The 20246-nt window shown below is 34.6% G+C and overlaps 1 protein-coding gene across 1 annotated transcript in view; it reads left to right on the top strand.

Moving 5' to 3' along the window:
• The window catches only part of snx25 (sorting nexin 25), a 68419-nt gene that overhangs the window by 2358 nt on the left and 45815 nt on the right, over window positions 1–20246 (top strand). The window contains exons 2-3 of the mRNA XM_079892133.1: window positions 111–195; window positions 13481–13697. Coding sequence (XP_079748259.1) covers window positions 111–195; window positions 13481–13697 — 302 coding nt within the window. The remainder of the gene's footprint in view (window positions 1–110; window positions 196–13480; window positions 13698–20246) is intronic.

The raw sequence follows: 20246 nt of genomic DNA, 5'->3' as shown, positions 1-20246 counted from the left end.
GTACAGTATATATTCCACACAGGATCATTGCAGGACGTGTAAGTGTTGTAATCGTGTGTGTGTGTGTGTTTGTCATGAGTGTGTGATTGATGGTGTTCTTGGATCCGCAGGGCCGGTTCTGTGTTCCTCTGCTGGATTCGGCCCAGACCCGGAGGGTCGTCGTGTCTCTCAATGTGGATAAAGCCCTTAAAGAAGGTGAGTAGTCTCAGTTCGCCTACTTACACTCCGCCCTGAAAGTGTGTGCTCATTCTGTGAAGAAAAAGTAGATCCTTCTGAGTGTGTAGCAGAAGAGGACACAAGCTTTGGGACACACTATCACGTCATACACTCGCGTCTCTAACGGCTGCTCTCCGTCACATCTTATCACAGTAAACTGGCCTGTCAATCATCTTATCACAGTAAACTGACCTGTCAATCATCTTATCACAGTAAACTGACCTGTCAATCATCTTATCACAGTAAACTGGCCTGTCAATCATCTTATCACAGTAAACTGGCCTGTCAATCATCTTATCACAGTAATCATCTTATCACAGTAAACTGACCTGTCAATCATCTTATCACAGTAAACTGGCCTGTCAATCATCTTATCACAGTAAACTGGCCTGTCAATCATCTTATCACAGTAAACTGACCTGTCAATCATCTTATCACAGTAATCTGACCTGTCAATCATCTTATCACAGTAATCATCTTATCACAGTAAACTGACCTGTCAATCATCTTATCACAGTAAACTGACCTGTCAATCATCTTATCACAGTAAACTGGCCTGTCAATCATCTTATCACAGTAATCATCTTATCACAGTAAACTGACCTGTCAATCATCTTATCACAGTAAACTGGCTTGTCAATCATCTTATACATGTCAATCATCATCTTATACATGTCAATCATCTTATCACAGTAAACTGGCCTGTCAATCATCTTATACATGTCAATCATCTTATCACAGTAAACTGGCCTGTCAATCATCTTATCACAGTAAACTGGCCTGTCAATCATCTTATCACAGTAAACTGGCCTGTCAATCATCTTATCACAGTAAACTGACCTGTCAATCATCTTATCAATCATCTTATCACAGTAAACTGGCTTGTCAATCATCTTATCAATCATCTTATCACAGTAAACTGGCTTGTCAATCATCTTATACATGTCAATCATCATCTTATACCTGTCAATCATCTTATACATGTCAATCATCTTATCACAGTAAACTGGCCTGTCAATCATCTTATCACAGTAAACTGGCCTGTCAATCATCTTATCACAGTAAACTGGCCTGTCAATCATCTTATACATGTCAATCATCTTATCACAGTAAACTGGCCTGTCAATCATCTTGTCAAAGATTAAATCCTTAACATTTAATTTCATTAAATTTCGCGGGTCTTTCATGCAGAGACTCCTTATATAAAGATGCATTTACAAGTTAATGGCCAAACGGATCTTTATAAAAGTCCACATTGTTATTGCAGATGAAATATAACAACAATAACATTAAATAAATATTTTTCTATCAGGTTAAACTTTTGATTAGTCACTCAAACCTTAATCTAAACCTCCCACCGCCATCACGCACATCCGCCATGTTTTGTAGTTTTTAAACACTTTTTACTCGTGTTTGTAGTTCCTCCTCCAAAAGCGCAGTGGATTGTGGGTAATATTAGCTGTTATAATGAGCACGGATCCACACTTCGAAAATCCACCGGGAATAGTAGACCATCCAGGACTTCTGACACACTCTTTTCAACACACTCTGCTTTGGGACACACTTATTCTGATCTCACACACTGTTTAGCATGGATAGTGTGAACACTGAGACGTCTCTTCTGTGACATCAGTGTGTAACAGTAGTTTGATCACTCAAGCTTCAGTGCCGTAACTCATAACTAGTCTGTGTTTAACCGGTGATTGCTGTGAAAGTCGGTTCATTCTCATGGTGTTCGTCACAAGCATCTCATCTGTAGCTTCGTTCTCTGGAGGGACGGTCAGTTTAATAGTTTAATAGGGCAAAGAGGCCGTAAAGCGTGTCAGTCTGGCAGAGGATGATGGGAGATATCAGTCCTGTCTGTCGCAATGATGCTAGACTGAAAAACACAAGCGCTTATCTTTGCTGATGATGAAATCCTCGTCTGCTGTGAAACTGGAAGACGTCATGAGGGTGTATATGTATATCTGTGTGTGTGTGTATATATATAATACTCAGATTATTTAAGGTGGAGATGTTTAGTCTTCTGATTATTTAAGGTGGAGATTGGAGATGTTTAGTCTTCTGATTATTTAAGGTGGATATGTTTAGTCTTCTGATTATTTAAGGTGGATATGTTTAGTCTTCTGATTATTTAAGGTGGATATGTTTAGTCTTCTGATTATTTAAGGTGGAGATGTTTAGTCTTCCTGTCATTGTGAGCAGGTTTTCTCTGACCTACATTCAGTTGAATAATTTAACATCCCATAATGACAAAGTGCTTTTTAAACGAAGTATCATGTGTAAATGCAAAAGGAAATTGTTGTTTCTTTACACAAAAATTACAATTTTGTCATCATTTACACACCTTTGATCACAAAAGGTGATTTTTTTTTTGAAGAATGTTCATCTGATCTTTTATTAACTGTAAAATCAAGCTACAAAAAAAAGAAGAAATACTATAAAAGCTCATATGCTATTAAATATTAACATTAAAAATAGTTTGTAGTTGTATCTCCTTTTTTATGCTGTATGTTGTGTGATATGGACCTGTGTCTGCAATAAAGTTAAAAGTTTGCAGGTTTTTTTTTTTGAGTATCATATTTGGTCCATTTGGCTTTTATGGCCCAAACTGAGCAAAAATAGGCAATTTAGTGCAGATGCTGATATTTATATGGACAAAAATGATGAAATTATGATGCTTATAATTTAAATCAATGAGATCTATATAACAGTATAGCAGATACTTACATAAAATGCATATAAAAAACAATATCTGCCAATAATATGTCTTAGTAAGATGATATTTAATGCTTATTTTAGTTTTAAACCATATAATGCCCTTTATCAAAAAAGCCTGATGATCATATTTGATGCTCATGATTTTTCTAATAAATGATGTCTGGATAATCAAGTAAACCAAAGCTGCTTCTGTCCGGTTGAAATATTACTAACATTATCAAAGTTACTCTTATGTTTTCTTTATATAAATCAGTGCAGATTTGACAGCAGAAAGACACGTGAAGCACGAGCTGATGGAACATGTTTCATTTAAGTTAAAATTTCATTAATAAATCAAATATATGCTCTTAAATTTTTTGTTTTTAATATAATATTTCTTGTGAAATTACCCATAATCCTCCATGTAATTATATTCCCAAGTCCAATGATCATTTAATCATAAATCATAAATCTCAGTATTCTTCAGCCTTTTGTTGATACTCAATATATATCTTGAATTTGATGCATTTACTTTTTGTTGCACCAAGTTTGATGTCAGTGACGCCAAACACCATTTGTTATTGTGTCCATTAAAGCTGCAATATGTAATTTTTATGGCCGCTAGCGGTCGCTAACCTCTTACAATAACAAAGGCGTCGGTTGATGACGCATAAGCGTAATGATGGATCTTGTCGTCATGCTGAAGGATCTAATAATGTTTATTAATGAGTGAATACACTGATGTTTTTAACATGACTGTGGGATGAAGCGGCGCGAGTGCTAATGAGAGACAGATCTCAGCGCCACACGCGAGTCCCGCGGATATAAAGGAATGAGGACATTTAATCCTACCGAACTAACTTACCCGCTAGTGCTGAATAACACTCACACAGGGCAGTTTATTAGACGAGTGAAACTAGTGAGGGAACGCAGCGCTGCTTCACTTGCTCTACACTATCACACTAAACTGCATTTGAGTGTGTTAAAGTTATAATGTTATTCTGTGTGTTAGTTTGTCTGTATGAGACTAGCAGTGAGCGAGATCAACATTAGAGTAACACACTGATCATATTCTAACATTTCATCATGTTGAGCTGTATAACACTGATTAGTTTTATGTACATTTGCGCGTCTCTGTCAAGTGGATGTTAGCCGCGGACGCTAGCTCTCGGCATCTCGAAAACGCCACGCTGATATTGATCCTCGTTTTAGCTCTCCTTTTGTCCTAAAGTCTGCTTGCCATGATCCATAATGTTTGAACGAAACAACAACAGCGTGAGCGCGCCGCTAGACGTAACGCAGTTGTCCACATCTGTCACCATGGTTACTATGGGAATACTAGCGGAAACCAGGGATAACGCGGATATTACATCATTGACAGGCGACACTGAACAGGGACGAGCCGTTATTTAAAACTGGAATTTCTCTGAAATTAAAAGTCTTTGGGAACTTTTGGGATATTGTAAGTATACAATTTCAGGACATTTTTGGATATTTTATTACAAAGATCTTACATATTGTAGCTTTAATGAACATGACAAATGAAGTTTAAACAACATGAGATATGAGATCTGCTGTGGACGGAAAGATTTTTAGTGTGAAACACAATTTCAGTCTGTTCCTCACACAAAGCTATTAAACAACTGCAGAAGAAAATGTTTTTTGAGCACTTTATAGTCGCTGTGTGCTTTCATAGTTTATGAGATTTGTGTTTAAGTGGAAAAAAGAGAGATTTGTCATGGGAGTGAGTATGACAACCGTTTTGAGGTGAACTGTTCCTTTAAATAGTCTATGTTATTGGTAAGAGGTGAATATTGCTCAGCACACATCAGCCTCAGAGGTATTTGTTTCACCTTTGACCTCTGTCGGTCACAAGACCTCTGTGTTCCCGCGCTCGGACTGGATTTCTCTGCTAAATCTCAAAGCTTTAGAGTCCAGGAGCCGATCAGTTTCAGATCTCGGTTCGAGTCCTACAGCAGTCTCAAAAGTGAGCCGATTATAGACTTAAAATGCCTGAATGTCATTACATTAGAATTAGATATTAAAATATCAAATCAAGTCTGAATACCATAATACGCCCCTAAGATTCAAGATATCAGGGCCAAAAATGCCCCTTTTGTCTCATATTTATGTGATATGATTGGCCTATAGTTTAGTAATATCACACCAGTGCTGTTTTTGTCTTGAATAGCAGGATTGCAAATGTGATATTGGTTTTATACAACAGTTCAATAAATAAGAAGTTTGTATTGTATTATATTTTAGATTCCAGAATGAATTAGCCGTTTGAACGAATCAATTGAGTGAACCAATGATTCACAAAGAGAGTCATATTTACTTAATTCTTGAATGAATCAGCAGTTGAATGAATCAATCGGGTGAACCATTGATTCATAAAGAGAGTCATTTACTTCATTCCTGAATGAATCAGCTGTTTGAACAAATCGAATGAATGATTCAATGACTTGCTCATTTAGAAATTTAATTTCTCAGCCAAATATGATGTGCGATAAATTCATCAGCACATCATGAAATTAATTAGATTTAAAAAAAAAAATATATGTATATACACTCACCTAAAGGATTATTAGGAACACCTGTTCAATTTCTCATTAATGCAATTATCTAATCAACCAATCACATGGCAGTTGCTTCAATGCATTTAGGGGTGTGGTCCTGGTCAAGACAATCTCCTGAACTCCAAACTGAATGTCAGAATGGGAAAGAAAGGTGATTTAAGCAATTTTGAGCGTGGCATGGTTGTTTGATGCCAGACGGGCCGGTCTGAGTATTTCACAATCTGCTCAGTTACTGGGATTTTCACGCACAACCATTTCTAGGGTTTACAAAGAATGGTGTGAAAAGGGAAAAACATCCAGTATGCGGCAGTCCTGTGGGCGAAAATGCCTTGTTGATGCTAGAGGTCAGAGGAGAATGGGCCGACTGATTCAAGCTGATAGAAGAGCAACTTTGACTGAAATAACCACTCGTTACAACCGAGGTATGCAGCAAAGCATTTGTGAAGCCACAACACGCACAACCTTGAGGCGGATGGGCTACAACAGCGGAAGACCCCACCGGGTACCACTCATCTCCACTACAAATAGGAAAAAGAGGCTACAATTTGCACGAGCTCACCAAAATTGGACAGTTGAAGACTGGAAAAATGTTGCCTGGTCTGATGAGTCTCGATTTCTGTTGAGACATTCAGATGGTAGAGTCAGAATTTGGCGTAAACAGAATGATAGCATGGATCCATCATGCCTTGTTACCACTGTGCAGGCTGGTGGTGGTGGTGTAATGGTGTGGGGGATGTTTTCTTGGCACACTTTAGGCCCCTTAGTGCCAATTGGGCATTGTTTAAATGCCACGGCCTACCTGAGCATTGTTTCTGACCATGTCCATCCCTTTATGACCACCATGTACCCATCCTCTGATGGCTACTTCCAGCAGGATAATGCACCATGTCACAAAGCTCGAATCATTTCAGATTGGTTTCTTGAACATGACAATGAGTTCACTGTACTAAAATGGCCCCCACAGTCACCAGATCTCAACCCAATAGAGCATCTTTGGGATGTGGTGGAACGGGAGCTTCGTGCCCTGGATGTGCATCCCACAAATCTCCATCAACTGCAAGATGCTATCCTATCAATATGGGCCAACATTTCTAAAGAATGCTTTCAGCACCTTGTTGAATCAATGCCACGTAGAATTAAGGCAGTTCTGAAGGCGAAAGGGGGTCAAACACAGTATTAGTATGGTGTTCCTAATAATCCTTTAGGTGAGTGTATATAATGTTTATTTATATAATAATAATAATAATATTATTATTTAAATGCGTAAAATATATGATTATTATTATTGTTATTAATAATATATTTCTAATGGAGACACATTCACATATTTGTAAGTGCGACTTAAGTGTCCAGATACTGTCTGTGCTAAAAATAAAAATAATAAAGCTCTGCCAGTCGCCATTATTTTGTGGGTAAGAATGGCTATAATCTCTCTCTCGGTCTCTTGTTGCTGGTTTGCTTTGCTATAGGCTTGAGACAACAGCCGCTGTCATTTTCCTGTTTGTCTTATTATCTGTCTCTGTTGGAGTGTGTGGGTGGAATGACATTATAACACAAACCACTAACTGAATCTATCAAACATGTCTTTCACCTCAACACACACACACACACACACACACACACACACACACACACACACACACACACACACACGTGTTATGGTGGGAACTTCTCATTGTTTTCCAACTTTCCATTCTATTGTTCACATACTGCACTAATGATACTTTCTATTTTTACATAATCACAGCATAAAACAAAGTTTTTTGTGAGGATCAAGACATTTATTTTTTAAAGCTTTTTTTGTAGATGATTTCAGTTTTTTTCAGGTTGTTTATATGCATTCATAAGCATTTTTTGTAGGTTTGTTTTTATACTATAAGTAAATATATAAGTAAATCATATGCATGTTTTAAATAATATACAATGTTTTATAGATTTGGAAACAATTAGGATGAAAGTTATTTCATTTTTAGCAGTTTACTGTAAACAATACTCTTATTTTATTCTGTTTTTGTTAAGATGACATTTATCAATATTACAAGAAACGAGACCGAAACATAATAATGCTTGGCCTCTGTGGGCCTTCTGTATATTTTTACAAAGTTATTATTATTTTCTTCTCCTTTTTTCTGTTTGGTGCATTTTTGTTTTTTGCAGATAAATCAGCAGTGCGATTTGAATCGAATCATGACCTCAAGAATCGTTTTGAATCGAATTGTGAGGTACCAAAAGAGTCTCACCCCAGCACTTATAAATGTCCCACTCTCTTAGACCATGTTTTGAGCACCTCTGTCTGATCACATGACCAGGAACCGCTGCTTGTACATGACAGCTAATAGCGTTAACATGAATGAGGAATTCAGCCTCACTCTGCGGGTGTTTCTGAAAGGCTCTTAATGAACGCTGCGAATGAGATCATGATTATAATAATGAGCATGCTTACACGGTTTGATCCCCTTAGAGCTCGTCACACTGGAGACCCTGTTACCAACACAGAGCTGACGCACAGCGCTGGTGAGCACCGGACCCGGCGGGGTCTCCGTCATAGAGGGTCCTTCATACTAACTGTAGGGTGTTTCACTCCAATACACGCGCACTGTGTTCTGCTGCTCACAAACTGATAGCGTTGCTCGTGATTGGGTGTTCTTAGTGATTGCAAAATCAACCACGTCAAAGAAAGGAGCCCACCCTCAAGTTCTCTGAGGTTTGAAATGTGTTGCTATGCTGTTGCTATAGTGTTCTAGGTGGTTGCTAGGGTGTTGCTATGTAGCTTTTAACAACTTCAGGATGTTCTGGGTGGTTGCAAGGTGACTGCATACCAGTTTGTCAAAAGAGCCCACCCTCAAATTCTCAGAGGTTTTAAATGATGCAATGCAGTTGCTAGGGTGTTTTAGGTGGTTGCTAGGACGTTACTAGGTAGCTTTTTATGATTTCTGGGTGGTTGCTAGGTGACTGCATACTAGTCCAAGTCAAAAGGGCTCACCCACAAGTTCTCAGAGGTTTTAATGTGTTGCTAAGCAGTTGCTAGGGTGTTCTAAGTGGTTGCTAAGGTGTTGCTTGGTGGTTTCTAATGATTCTGAATTGTTATGGGTGGTTTCTTGGAGACTGCATACTAGTCCAAGTCAAAAGGGCCCATCCTCAAGTTCTCATAGGGTTTAAATGTGTTGCTATGCAGTTGCTAGGGTGTTCTAGGTGGTTGCTAGGACATTGCTAGGTAGCTTTTAACGTTTTCATGGTGTTCTGGGTGGTTACTAGGTGACTGCATACTGCATAAGTCAAAAGGGCCCACCCTCAAGTTTTCAGAGGTTTTAAATGTGTTGCTAGGGTGTTCTAAGTGGTTGCTAGGGCGTTACTATGCACTTTCTAAGGTTTATACGGTGTTCTGGGTGGCTGCTAGGTGATAGTCCAAGTCAAAAAGTCCATCTTCAAGTTCTAAGAGGTTTTAAATGTTTTGCTATGCGTTTTCTTGTGTGTTCTAGGTGGTTGCTAGGGTGTTGCTAGACACTTTCCAATGATTCTGGGGTGTTCTGGATGGTTTCTAGGTGACGAAATACTAGTCCAAGTTAAAAGAGGTCACCCTCAAGTTGTGAGAGGATTGAAGTGTGTTGCTATGAATTTGCTTGGATGTTCTAGGTGGTTACTAGGGTGTTGCTAGGCGGTTGCTAAGCCATAATCATCAAAATTTTAACAAAATAAAGGCTTGAAATATCTCACTTTGCATGTCATTTTCTATATATTAGTTTCACCTTTTAAGTTGAATTACTGAAATGAACTTTTGCACGATATTCTAATTTTTCGAGTTTCACCTGTAATATAGAGTCGAATGTACTGTATTATGTCAATACAGATTCCATGCATTCAGAATATTTTACATACAATATACATAACATATACTGCAGTAATAGTAAGAGTAGTATGCGGTTCTCTGTTGTCTGTGAACCGGACTCTCCAGCATGTTTTGGTGATGTTGTGATAATGAACACGTCTGCAGTGCAAACGCTGGTTGTTATCAGACTCCCTGCTGGGTGCTTTTTTATTTTTACGCACAGATGACAAAATCTCATCAGCACTAACGTCACGCGGCGTAAACAAACAGTGTGTTTGGGATCCAGTTTGACTCATATGTGCTGTCAGAATCTGATAAACGGACCAAAAGAGAAACTAGACAGAGAATGAAAATGGATGCTTTATGTCTGTAGTAGTTTGTTGTTTTCTGGACCACATTGATTCGAGCTTTAAATAATTAACGACACTGTTTCTCTCATGTTGTATTTATAGCAAAGCTGTGCTTCCTGTGAACAACCTGAATGACTCAACTGTCTCATTATTTATTTATTTATTGAGATTTAGTTCACGGTTGTTTAGTCCTTGATCAGTGAAACCAGAATAGTAGTCTTATGATAGACGTTATTATTGAGTGTAAAACGTGGAGTTTAAAGGTCAGCGGTTGAGATTTGTGTGACATTTTCATTGGATGACCAGAGGAAGATTTATAACTCATTTAATTTTCATGTCTTAAAGGTCTTTGGCAGTGTTTTTGAAATTTTTATTGAAATTTTATTATAATTATATTCATATTTTGAATATTTTTTTCCATCAATTTTTTATCATTATTATTTATTATTATTATTTTTAAATATTGCTATTTTTATTTCAGTTTTAGTTTTAGTTCTTTTTTTTCTTTTTTTTTTTCCAGTTAATCATTTTAGAGCTTCAAAAATTTTTTATTTCAGTTTATTGTCAAGGCAACATTTGTGATTTTCGTTTAGTTTAAGTTTTTCAACTAATATTTATTTTTTATTTGATTTCAGCTTTATTTTACTTTACACATTAGTTTTAGTTAATGATAATTACCCTGGGTCTGCGATATGTGGCGCTAAGACTAGAATGATAACTCGTTTTGCACATCCTTCCTTAAATGTCTGTGCTTTTTTGCCTGTTTTATTTTCCACCAGGAGAAAATCTCACCATAAAAGTAGTCCTTATGTCTCATGCATTATATTCCAAATCTACTGAAGTCATTCAATAACTTTATGTGAAAAAACAGACAATTGCTAGGGTGTTCTATGTGGTTGCTAGGGTGTTACTAGGCATTTTCTAAGGATTTTAGGCTGTTCAGAGTGGTTGCTAGGTGATTGAATACTAGTCCAAGTCGAAAGAGCCCACCCTAAAGTTCTCAGAGGTTTTAAAAGTGTTGCTGTGCACTCGCTAGGGTGTTCTCGGTGGTTGCTAGGGTGTTGCTAGGCAGTTTCTAAGGATTTTAGGCTGTTCAGAGTGGTTGCTAGGTAATTTAATACTAGTCCAAGTCAAAAGAGCCCACCCTTAAGTTCTCAGAGGTTTTAAAAGTGTTGCTGTGCACTCGCTAGGGTGTTCTTGTGGTTGCTAGGGTGTTGCTAGGCAGTTTCTAAGGATTTTAGGCTGTTCAGAGTGGTTGCTAGGTGATTGAATACTAGTCCAAGTCGAAAGAGCCCACCCTAAAGTTCTCAGAGGTTTTAAAAGTGTTGCTGTGCACTCGCTAGGGTGTTCTCGGTGGTTGCTAGGGTGTTGCTAGGCAGTTTCTAAGGATTTTAGGCTGTTCAGAGTGGTTGCTAGGTGATTGAATACTAGTCCAAGTCAAAAGAGCCCACCCTTAAGTTCTCAGAGGTTTTAAAAGTGTTGCTGTGCACTCGCTAGGGTGTTCTTGTGGTTGCTAGGGTGTTGCTAGGCAGTTTCTAAGGATTTTAGGCTGTTCAGAGTGGTTGCTAGGTAATTTAATACTAGTCCAAGTCAAAAGAACCCACCCTTAAGTTCTCAGAGGTTTTAAAAGTGTTGCTGTGCAGTCGCTAGGGTGTTCTAGGTGGTTGCTAGGGCGTTGCTAGGCGTTTTCGGGTGGTTGCTAGGTGACTGCATACTAGTCCAAGTAAAAAGAGCTTACCCTCAAGTTCTCAGAGGTTTTAAAAGTGTTGCTGTGCAGTCGCTAGGGTGTTCTAGGTGGTTGCTAGGGCGTTGCTAGGCGTTTTCGGGTGGTTGCTAGGTGACTGCATACTGGTCCAACTCAAAAGAGCACCTGAGTAATCTGTGCCTGTCTCGTTCGCTCTCTCCTGACAGGATGAGTGTATAAAACAGCACTGAGTCTCTAGCAGGTTTCAGTGACTCATGAATCACAGGTCTTGTTAAACCGAATGTGTGAAACTCACTGAAGCTGTTTCTGATCTTTCATTCTGACTCAGAGAACTGAAGAGTCTGACACTCCCTCCTGTATCTGAGCACAGCTGGGTGTCAGATTTTATGAATTGAGATGATTAGATGTAATTTCATCCTCATTAGTGATGTTTGCCAAAGCAAGAATCACTTGAACCCCATTGCTCATGCTTAAAAGTGTTCATAGTAGTTCATACAAAAATGAAAATTGTCATTATTTCTTCGCCCTCGTGACATTCTAGAATTATATAACACAGTTCTGCAGAACACAAAAGGAAAAGCTAAAGTCCTATCATGTTATCTTGTTGCACTTTTCCATTCAATTACAAAGAATGAATCATTGTTTGAATCAAATGGAGTCTGATCTTTGAAGTGAATCGGTTGATTCAGTTCACAATGCAGTTCTTAATGATTCACAATCAGACTGATCTGGTTCTTGAGTTCAGTGACCCGTTCGTGATGGAGGAATGTAAACGTAAATTGTGGTACATTTATTTATTATATATTTCTTATTATATTTGTATTATTTTATTTAGTATTGTATTCATTTCTATTTTTTTTTTTTTATGTACTGTAAATGGTGTTTCTTGCAGTCGACAGTGTGACAGAATTGCTCAAGTTCTCAGTCTTGCGTATTTTCTGCCGTGTCACTTGAGAAGAGGAAGGCGTCTGAAGGAAACGGCATGGGAACAGGTTCCGCATCACTTCCTGTTGCTCAGCTGGGGAAAGTCAGCACATTTTATGAGGTCACTGTGACTATAAATAGCCGGGAGGAAAAATGCCTTCAAACCAAGCGTTCAGAAACTGCTGCACAAAGGGCGTCACTGTCACTCTCGATCTGTGTGTGTGTGTGTGTGTGTGTGTGTGTGTGTGTGTGTGTGTGTGTGGATTCGTGTGTCATAAGAGGACTGTAGTCTGCAGTTGTTGGTAATCCTCTGGTAGTGGCATCACATTCATGCCATCTGCCATTGTGTGTGTGTGTGTGTGTGTGTGTGTGTGTGTGTGTATGGCGTCTCGAAGTGTTTGAGAAGTGGCTTGTGTGTTTTTTTGCAGCTTTAAAGTCATCATAAATGCAAAATTTACAATGCAAATTTTTTTCCCCGATGGAATATTGCAGTGTTTATTATGATATAAATGATTTATCCGTGCACATCATTATTGTTTTAATAATCTTGCATCAGAATAAGTTCCTCTCGCAGCATCTCTTCTCTTCTCTGATGATGTGGGTGGGGCAACCTGTCAATCACATGAGATCAGCCAATAGCAAACCACAACCATCCAATCAATTCCACACTGACAAAATCAAGCCCCGCCCTACTTCAATTTCGAGCATATAATTCTGTATAAAAAGTATAATATTTTTATATTTTTTTAATTTTGTAAAAAAATATACCTATAAAAAAAAAAAAAAAAAAAAAAAAAATATATATATATATATATATATATATTTTTTTTTTTTTTTTTTTTTTTTTTTTTTTTACAAAATGTAAATTTATAAAATTTATATTTTAAAATTTTCACAAAATTTAACAATATTAAAATATTATGCATATATATATATATAATATATACACACACATACATACATACATATTGAAAAAAATAAAAAAAATCATTAATTGTAGTCCATTCATTCTGACTGAAATTGCATACAATTTTAGTCTATAAAAAATATTTTACTTTTGCAATTTTGCAAAATGACGAGCGTTTTGTCTGAAAAATTATTTTGAATATGGTTATGAATATCAGTAAAAAAAAAAATTGCTATATAAAGTAGTAACAACTCTCTCTCTCTTTCTTTGCAGTGTTTGACTACAGCTATCGGGACTATATTCTGTCGTGGTACGTCCCGCTGAGCCGAGATGAGGGCCAGCTGTACCAGATGCTGTCGGAGGACTTCTGGGAAATGACCAAACAGCTGCGAATGCGTCTGTCCGAGGTGGACGTGGTCAACCTGGTGTGTAATGACACGGTCAAGACCCTCCACACACACTTCTGCGACCTCAAAGCGGCTAACACACGGTGAGACGCACAGCATTGTTTGCAGAACGTGCATTATCATTTGAGGAAGGTGAACCGGCAGATTCTGTGAACTGGTTTGTTTTCAGCATGTGTGATTATCTATTGCAAATCTCAAAATGACTAAACATTAGAGCAGGGAATTTACTCAAATTTCAATATTCAATTTACAAACTTGCAATTCAGTTCCAATCTCGATTCATTTGGAGATTTATATATATATTATATTTATGTAAATAGGGTGAATTTTTGTTGATTGGGACACTTTTTCCTAGTAATTCCTAGTAAGAGAGACACAATTTCAGGTATTGTACATGTACCTGAGATATAGGCTATATTTAGTATTTTTTCTTAAGGAAAAAAATCTATTTGAACTAATGTTGTTATTATACAGGAACCCTGTCATCTGGTACATTATTGTAATATTAAAGGTAAAAATTGTAATAACAACTGATCTGTATACATTTAAATTGCGCATTAGGCAGTTTTTATAACAATAACGTTACAATAATAAATTTTTAATGACATAATGTTTCTACTTTTGAAATATAAACATTTAAACGGTGGTTTAATAACTTTTGTTCATGATGGATTTACTCAAACATATATTAAATATTGAAGTTAAAGTAACATGAATATGTAATATAGTGCATATTTTTTAATCTTCTCGAGTTATTTTTCCTGCTAACTATCGAGTTGATGGTCATTGAAAGGCTTTTCTGAGAAAAAAGTGACGTTTATTGTTTTATTGGCATCTTTCGGCGGTTGAAATCAAATATAATTAAAATGTAATATTATAAATATTAAAAAAATGAAATATAATATAATATAATTTATTAAAATATAATAAAATATAATATAAAATAATATAAAATAAAAATAAGACGTTTATAATTTTATTGCCATCTTTCGGCGGTTGAAATAAAATATAATTAAAATATAATATTATAAATATAAAAAAAATTAAATATAATATAATTTATTAAAATATAATAAAAAAATGTAATAAAATATAATATAAAATAAAAATAAGACGTTTATAATTTTATTGGCATCTTTCGGCGGTTGAAATAAAATATAATTAAAATATAATATAAATATAAAAAAAATGAAATATAATATAATATAATTTATTAAAATATAATAAAAAAATATAATAAAATATAATATAAAATAAAAATAAGACGTTTATAATTTTATTGGCATCTTTCGGCAGTTGAAATAAAATATAATTAAAATATAATATTATAAATATAAAAAAAATGAAATATAATATAATTTATTAAAATATAATAAAAAAATTTAATAAAATATAATATAAAATAAAAATAAGACGTTTATAATTTTATTGGCATCTTTCGGCGGTTGAAATAAAATATAATTAAAATATAATATTATAAATATAAAAAAAATGAAATATAATATAATATAATTTATTAAAATATAATAAAAAAATAATGAAATATAATATAAAATAAAAATAAGACGTTTATAATTTTATTGGCATCTTTCGGCGGTTGAAATAAAATATAATTAAAATATAATATTATAAATATAAAAAAAATGAAATATAATATAATTTATTAAAATATAATAAAAAAATGTAATAAAATATAATATAAAATAAAAATAAGACGTTTATAATTTTATTGGCATCTTTCGGCGGTTGAAATAAAATATAATTAAAATATAATATTATAAATATAAAAAAAATGAAATATAATATAATATAATTTATTAAAATATAATAAAAAAATATAATAAAATATAATATAAAATAAAAATAAGACGTTTATAATTTTATTGGCATCTTTCGGCGGTTGAAATAAAATATAATTAAAATATAATATTATAAATATAAATATAAAAAAATGAAATATAATATAATATAATTTATTAAAATATAATAAAATATAAAATAAAAATAAGACGTTAATAATTTTATTGGCATCTTTCGGTGGTTGAAACGCTGATTGACGGATCACATGATGAGACATGATTGATTTCAGGAAGTGATTCTGTATCTTTAAAACATTCCTTCTGATGTTCATCATGTTTATTTGCTGCTGTAACCAGTAGTGAAGAGGAAGAGATGATCAGTTCAAACACACACTTATTGCTTGAATTTATGGATAAAACTGACCGGATTTGAAAGCTGAGAAAAGCACAAAAATGATTGTGATTATTGGATGCCAGACGCCACGTTCAGCTGAAAACAGACTAAAAGATTCAATCTTGAGATTCAACTCTCCATAAAGTAAGTCAGACGGAATAGTTGAAGCTCTGGTTTATGTCTGAGTTTATGGACCGACTGCATGTTTAGAGATTAATCTTCTCTGTATTAAATGCCTCATGAATAATATCGAGAGATGTTTAAATCTATGTAAGACATTAATACGAGTAGAGTGCTCTTTTATGAAGTTGCCTCACTTAAGGACTTATGAAGTAAGATTATGCCTGAAAAGGTTTGGGATTTTTTTTTTATCATATAGTTAATTTAAAAAAAATCTTGTATAATATGACTTTTATGGTTTTTATTGTATTTATATGATATTTGTATTTTTTACAAATCCCTTTTTTGTGAAAGAAATTAATACTTCATTAAGCAAGAGTGCGTTAAACTGATCAAAAGTGACAGTAAAGACATTTATAATGTTACAAAAGATTCTATTTCAAATAAATGCTGTTCTTTTGAACTTTCTATTCATCAAAGAATCCTGAAAAATAAAATATATCACGGTTTCCACAAAAATATGACCTGTTTTCAACATTGATAATAATCATAAATGTTTCTTGAGCATCAAATCCTCATATTAGAGTGATTTCTGAAGGATCATGTGACACTGAAGACTGGAGTAATGATGCTGAAAATGACAGGAATAAATTACACTTTAATATATATTCACATAGAAAACAGATGATTTACATTATAATAATATTTCACAGTTTTTACTGTATTTTTGGTCACATAAATGCATCTTTGGTCACTCTTTCTCACACATTCACACTCTTACTGACCTGTGTGTGTTTCTCTCTTTAAAGACGCACCGAAACTGAAAAGTGTTTATTGGGTTTTCTTTAAACATCCAGACGCTGTAATCTGGATTGCCCGAACGAAAGCCTTTTTCTTCTTTACTTTAATAACAGCGAGTTATTAAAAAACTATCAGTGGGAAAAGCACAAGAATGTAAAACTATTGTGCTTGTTGAAATCCAGGAAATTTCTGGATTGCTGGTGGAAAGGAAGCCAAATGATTAATTTACACACACACATACACCCCCCCCCCCCCCCCCCCCCCCCCCCCCCCCCCCCCCCCCCCCCCCCCCCCCCCCCCCCCCCCCCCCCCCCCCCCCCACACACACACACAGGAAATAAAAACATTTTTAGTTTGATTTATTAATATTTAAAGCTCCAGCCTGTAATGTGACCCTTTGTTTTACACAAAACATCACACACACTTACACACTTGTCTGCATTATTCCATTACACACATTCTTACACACTCTTTCTCTCTCAGTGTATGTGTGTGTGATGGATGTGGATATAGTAATAATGAACATATCTGCCCGTCGTGTGTGTTTGAAGGCGTGTGCGTGTGCGTGTGTGTGTGTGTGTGTGATGGATGTGGATGCAGTATTGAGCATATCTGCCCGCCGTGTGTGTTTGTACGCGTGTGTATGTGTCTGTCTGTGTAAGATTGTGTGTGTGTGTGTGTGTGTGTGTGTGTGTGTGTGTGATGGGTGTGGATGCAGTAATGAGCTTATCTGCCTGCCGTGTGTGTGTGTGTGTGTGTGTGTGTGTGTGTGTGTGTGATGTGGATGCAGTAATGAGCATATCTGCCTGCCGTGTGTGTGTGTGTGTGTGTGTGTGTCTCAGCGATCGATCTGCACAGCTCATTAGCTGAGTGGACAGACGTCTTCTGTTGCTTCTCTTCTTCTTCTTCCTCTCTTCTGTCTGTCTAGTTTTGTAATATTTCCCTCTTCATTTATGATTTCACCTTCTGATCTCTTACTTTTCCTACATTTTAAATGCTTTATTGGAGCGATTGCATTGAATATCGTATCTCTAAATAAATTAAACAAACAAGATATTATTTTCTTACTCTTGCAGTTTAATTTCTTCAGAGTGCTTTATTGGCATGGTTGTTTTGCACATTGCCAAAGAAGAAGAAAAAAGTATAAAATTAATATAGCATAAAATCTATAATATAATATAGAATATATTACAATTAAATATATTTAGAATGAAAAATAAAATAAACAAAATAATAATTTCTCTTTTTTTGCTATTTAAATAAAATAAAAGTGATTTATTGGCTTGATTGTTTTGCATATTGCCGAAGAATAAAAAAAATAAAAATAAAAATAAAATAAAAATAATGTAAAACCAATAATATAATATAATATAATATAATATTATATTATATTATATAGTATAATATAATACAATATATAATTAGATTTTAAAAATGTTATACATTTTTTGCTTGATTGGCATGATTGTTTTGCATATAGATACAGAAGAAAAATAAAGAAAATTAAAATATCATATATTAAATATCATATAATATATCATCATATATATAATATATATCCTATATCGCATATCTATCATATTGTATATATCTCATATTATATCATATCTCATTCCATATCATGTTTCATATATCTCATATCACATACAGTATCATATCTCATATCATATCTCATATCACATACAGTATCATATATCATATCTCATATCACATACAGTATCATATCTCATATCGTATCTCGTCGTATCTCATGTCATATCTCATGTCATATCTCATGTCATATCTCATGTCATATCTCATGTCATATCTCATGTCATATCTCATGTCATATCTCATGTCATATCTCATGTCATATATCATATCACATACAGTATCATATATCATATCATATATCATATCTCATATCACATACAGTATCATATCTCATATCGTATCTCGTCGTATCTCATGTCATATCTCATGTCATATCTCATGTCATATCTCATGTCATATCTCATGTCATATCTCATGTCATATCTCATGTCATATCTCATGTCATATCTCATGTCATATCTCATGTCATATCTCATGTCATATCTCATGTCATATCTCATGTCATATCTCATGTCATATCTCATGTCATATCTCATGTCATATCTCATGTCATATCTCATATCATATATCATATCACATACAGTATCATATCTCATATCATATCTCATATCACATACAGTATCATATCTCATATCGTATCTCATGTCATATCTCATATCACATACAGTATCATATCTCATATCGTATCTCGTCGTATCTCATGTCGTATCTCATGTCATATCTCATGTCATATCTCATGTCATATCTCATGTCATATCTCATGTCATATCTCATGTCATATCTCATGTCATATCTCATGTCATATCTCATGTCATATCTCATGTCATATCTCATGTCATATCTCATGTCATATCTCATGTCATATCTCATGTCATATCTCATGTCATATCTCATGTCATATCTCATGTCATATCTCATGTCATATCTCATATCATATATCATATCACATACAGTATCATATCTCATATCATATCTCATATCACATACAGTATCATATATCATATCTCATATCACATACAGTATCATATCTCATATCGTATCTCGTCGTATCTCATGTCATATCTCATGTCATATCTCATGTCATATCTCATGTCATATCTCATGTCATATCTCATGTCATATCTCATGTCATATCTCATGTCATATCTCATGTCATATCTCATGTCATATCTCATGTCATATCTCATGTCATATCTCATGTCATATCTCATGTCATATCTCATATCATATATCATATCATATATCATATCACATACAGTATCATATATCATATCATATATCATATCTCATATCACATACAGTATCATATCTCATATCGTATCTCATGTCATATCTCATATCACATACAGTATCATATCTCATATCGTATCTCGTCGTATCTCATGTCGTATCTCATGTCGTATCTCATGTCATATCTCATGTCATATCTCATGTCATATCTCATGTCATATCTCATGTCATATCTCATGTCATATCTCATGTCATATCTCATGTCATATCTCATGTCATATCTCATATCATATATCATATCACATACAGTATCATATCTCATATCATATCTCATATCACATACAGTATCATATATCATATCTCATATCACATACAGTATCATATCTCATATCGTATCTCGTCGTATCTCATGTCATATCTCATGTCATATCTCATGTCATATCTCATGTCATATCTCATGTCATATCTCATGTCATATCTCATGTCATATCTCATATCACATACAGTATCATATCTCATATCACATACAGTATCATATATCATATCATATATCATATCTCATATCACATACAGTATCATATCTCATATCGTATCTCATGTCATATCTCATGTCATATCTCATATCATATCTCATATCACATACAGTATCATATATCATATCATATATCATATCTCATATCACATACAGTATCATA

This window comes from Squalius cephalus (assembly GCF_949319135.1).
Source record: "Squalius cephalus genome assembly, chromosome: 14".
In the NCBI taxonomy this organism is placed as follows: domain Eukaryota; kingdom Metazoa; phylum Chordata; class Actinopteri; order Cypriniformes; family Leuciscidae; genus Squalius; species Squalius cephalus.
This window is presented reverse-complemented; position numbering and strand designations above follow the sequence as displayed.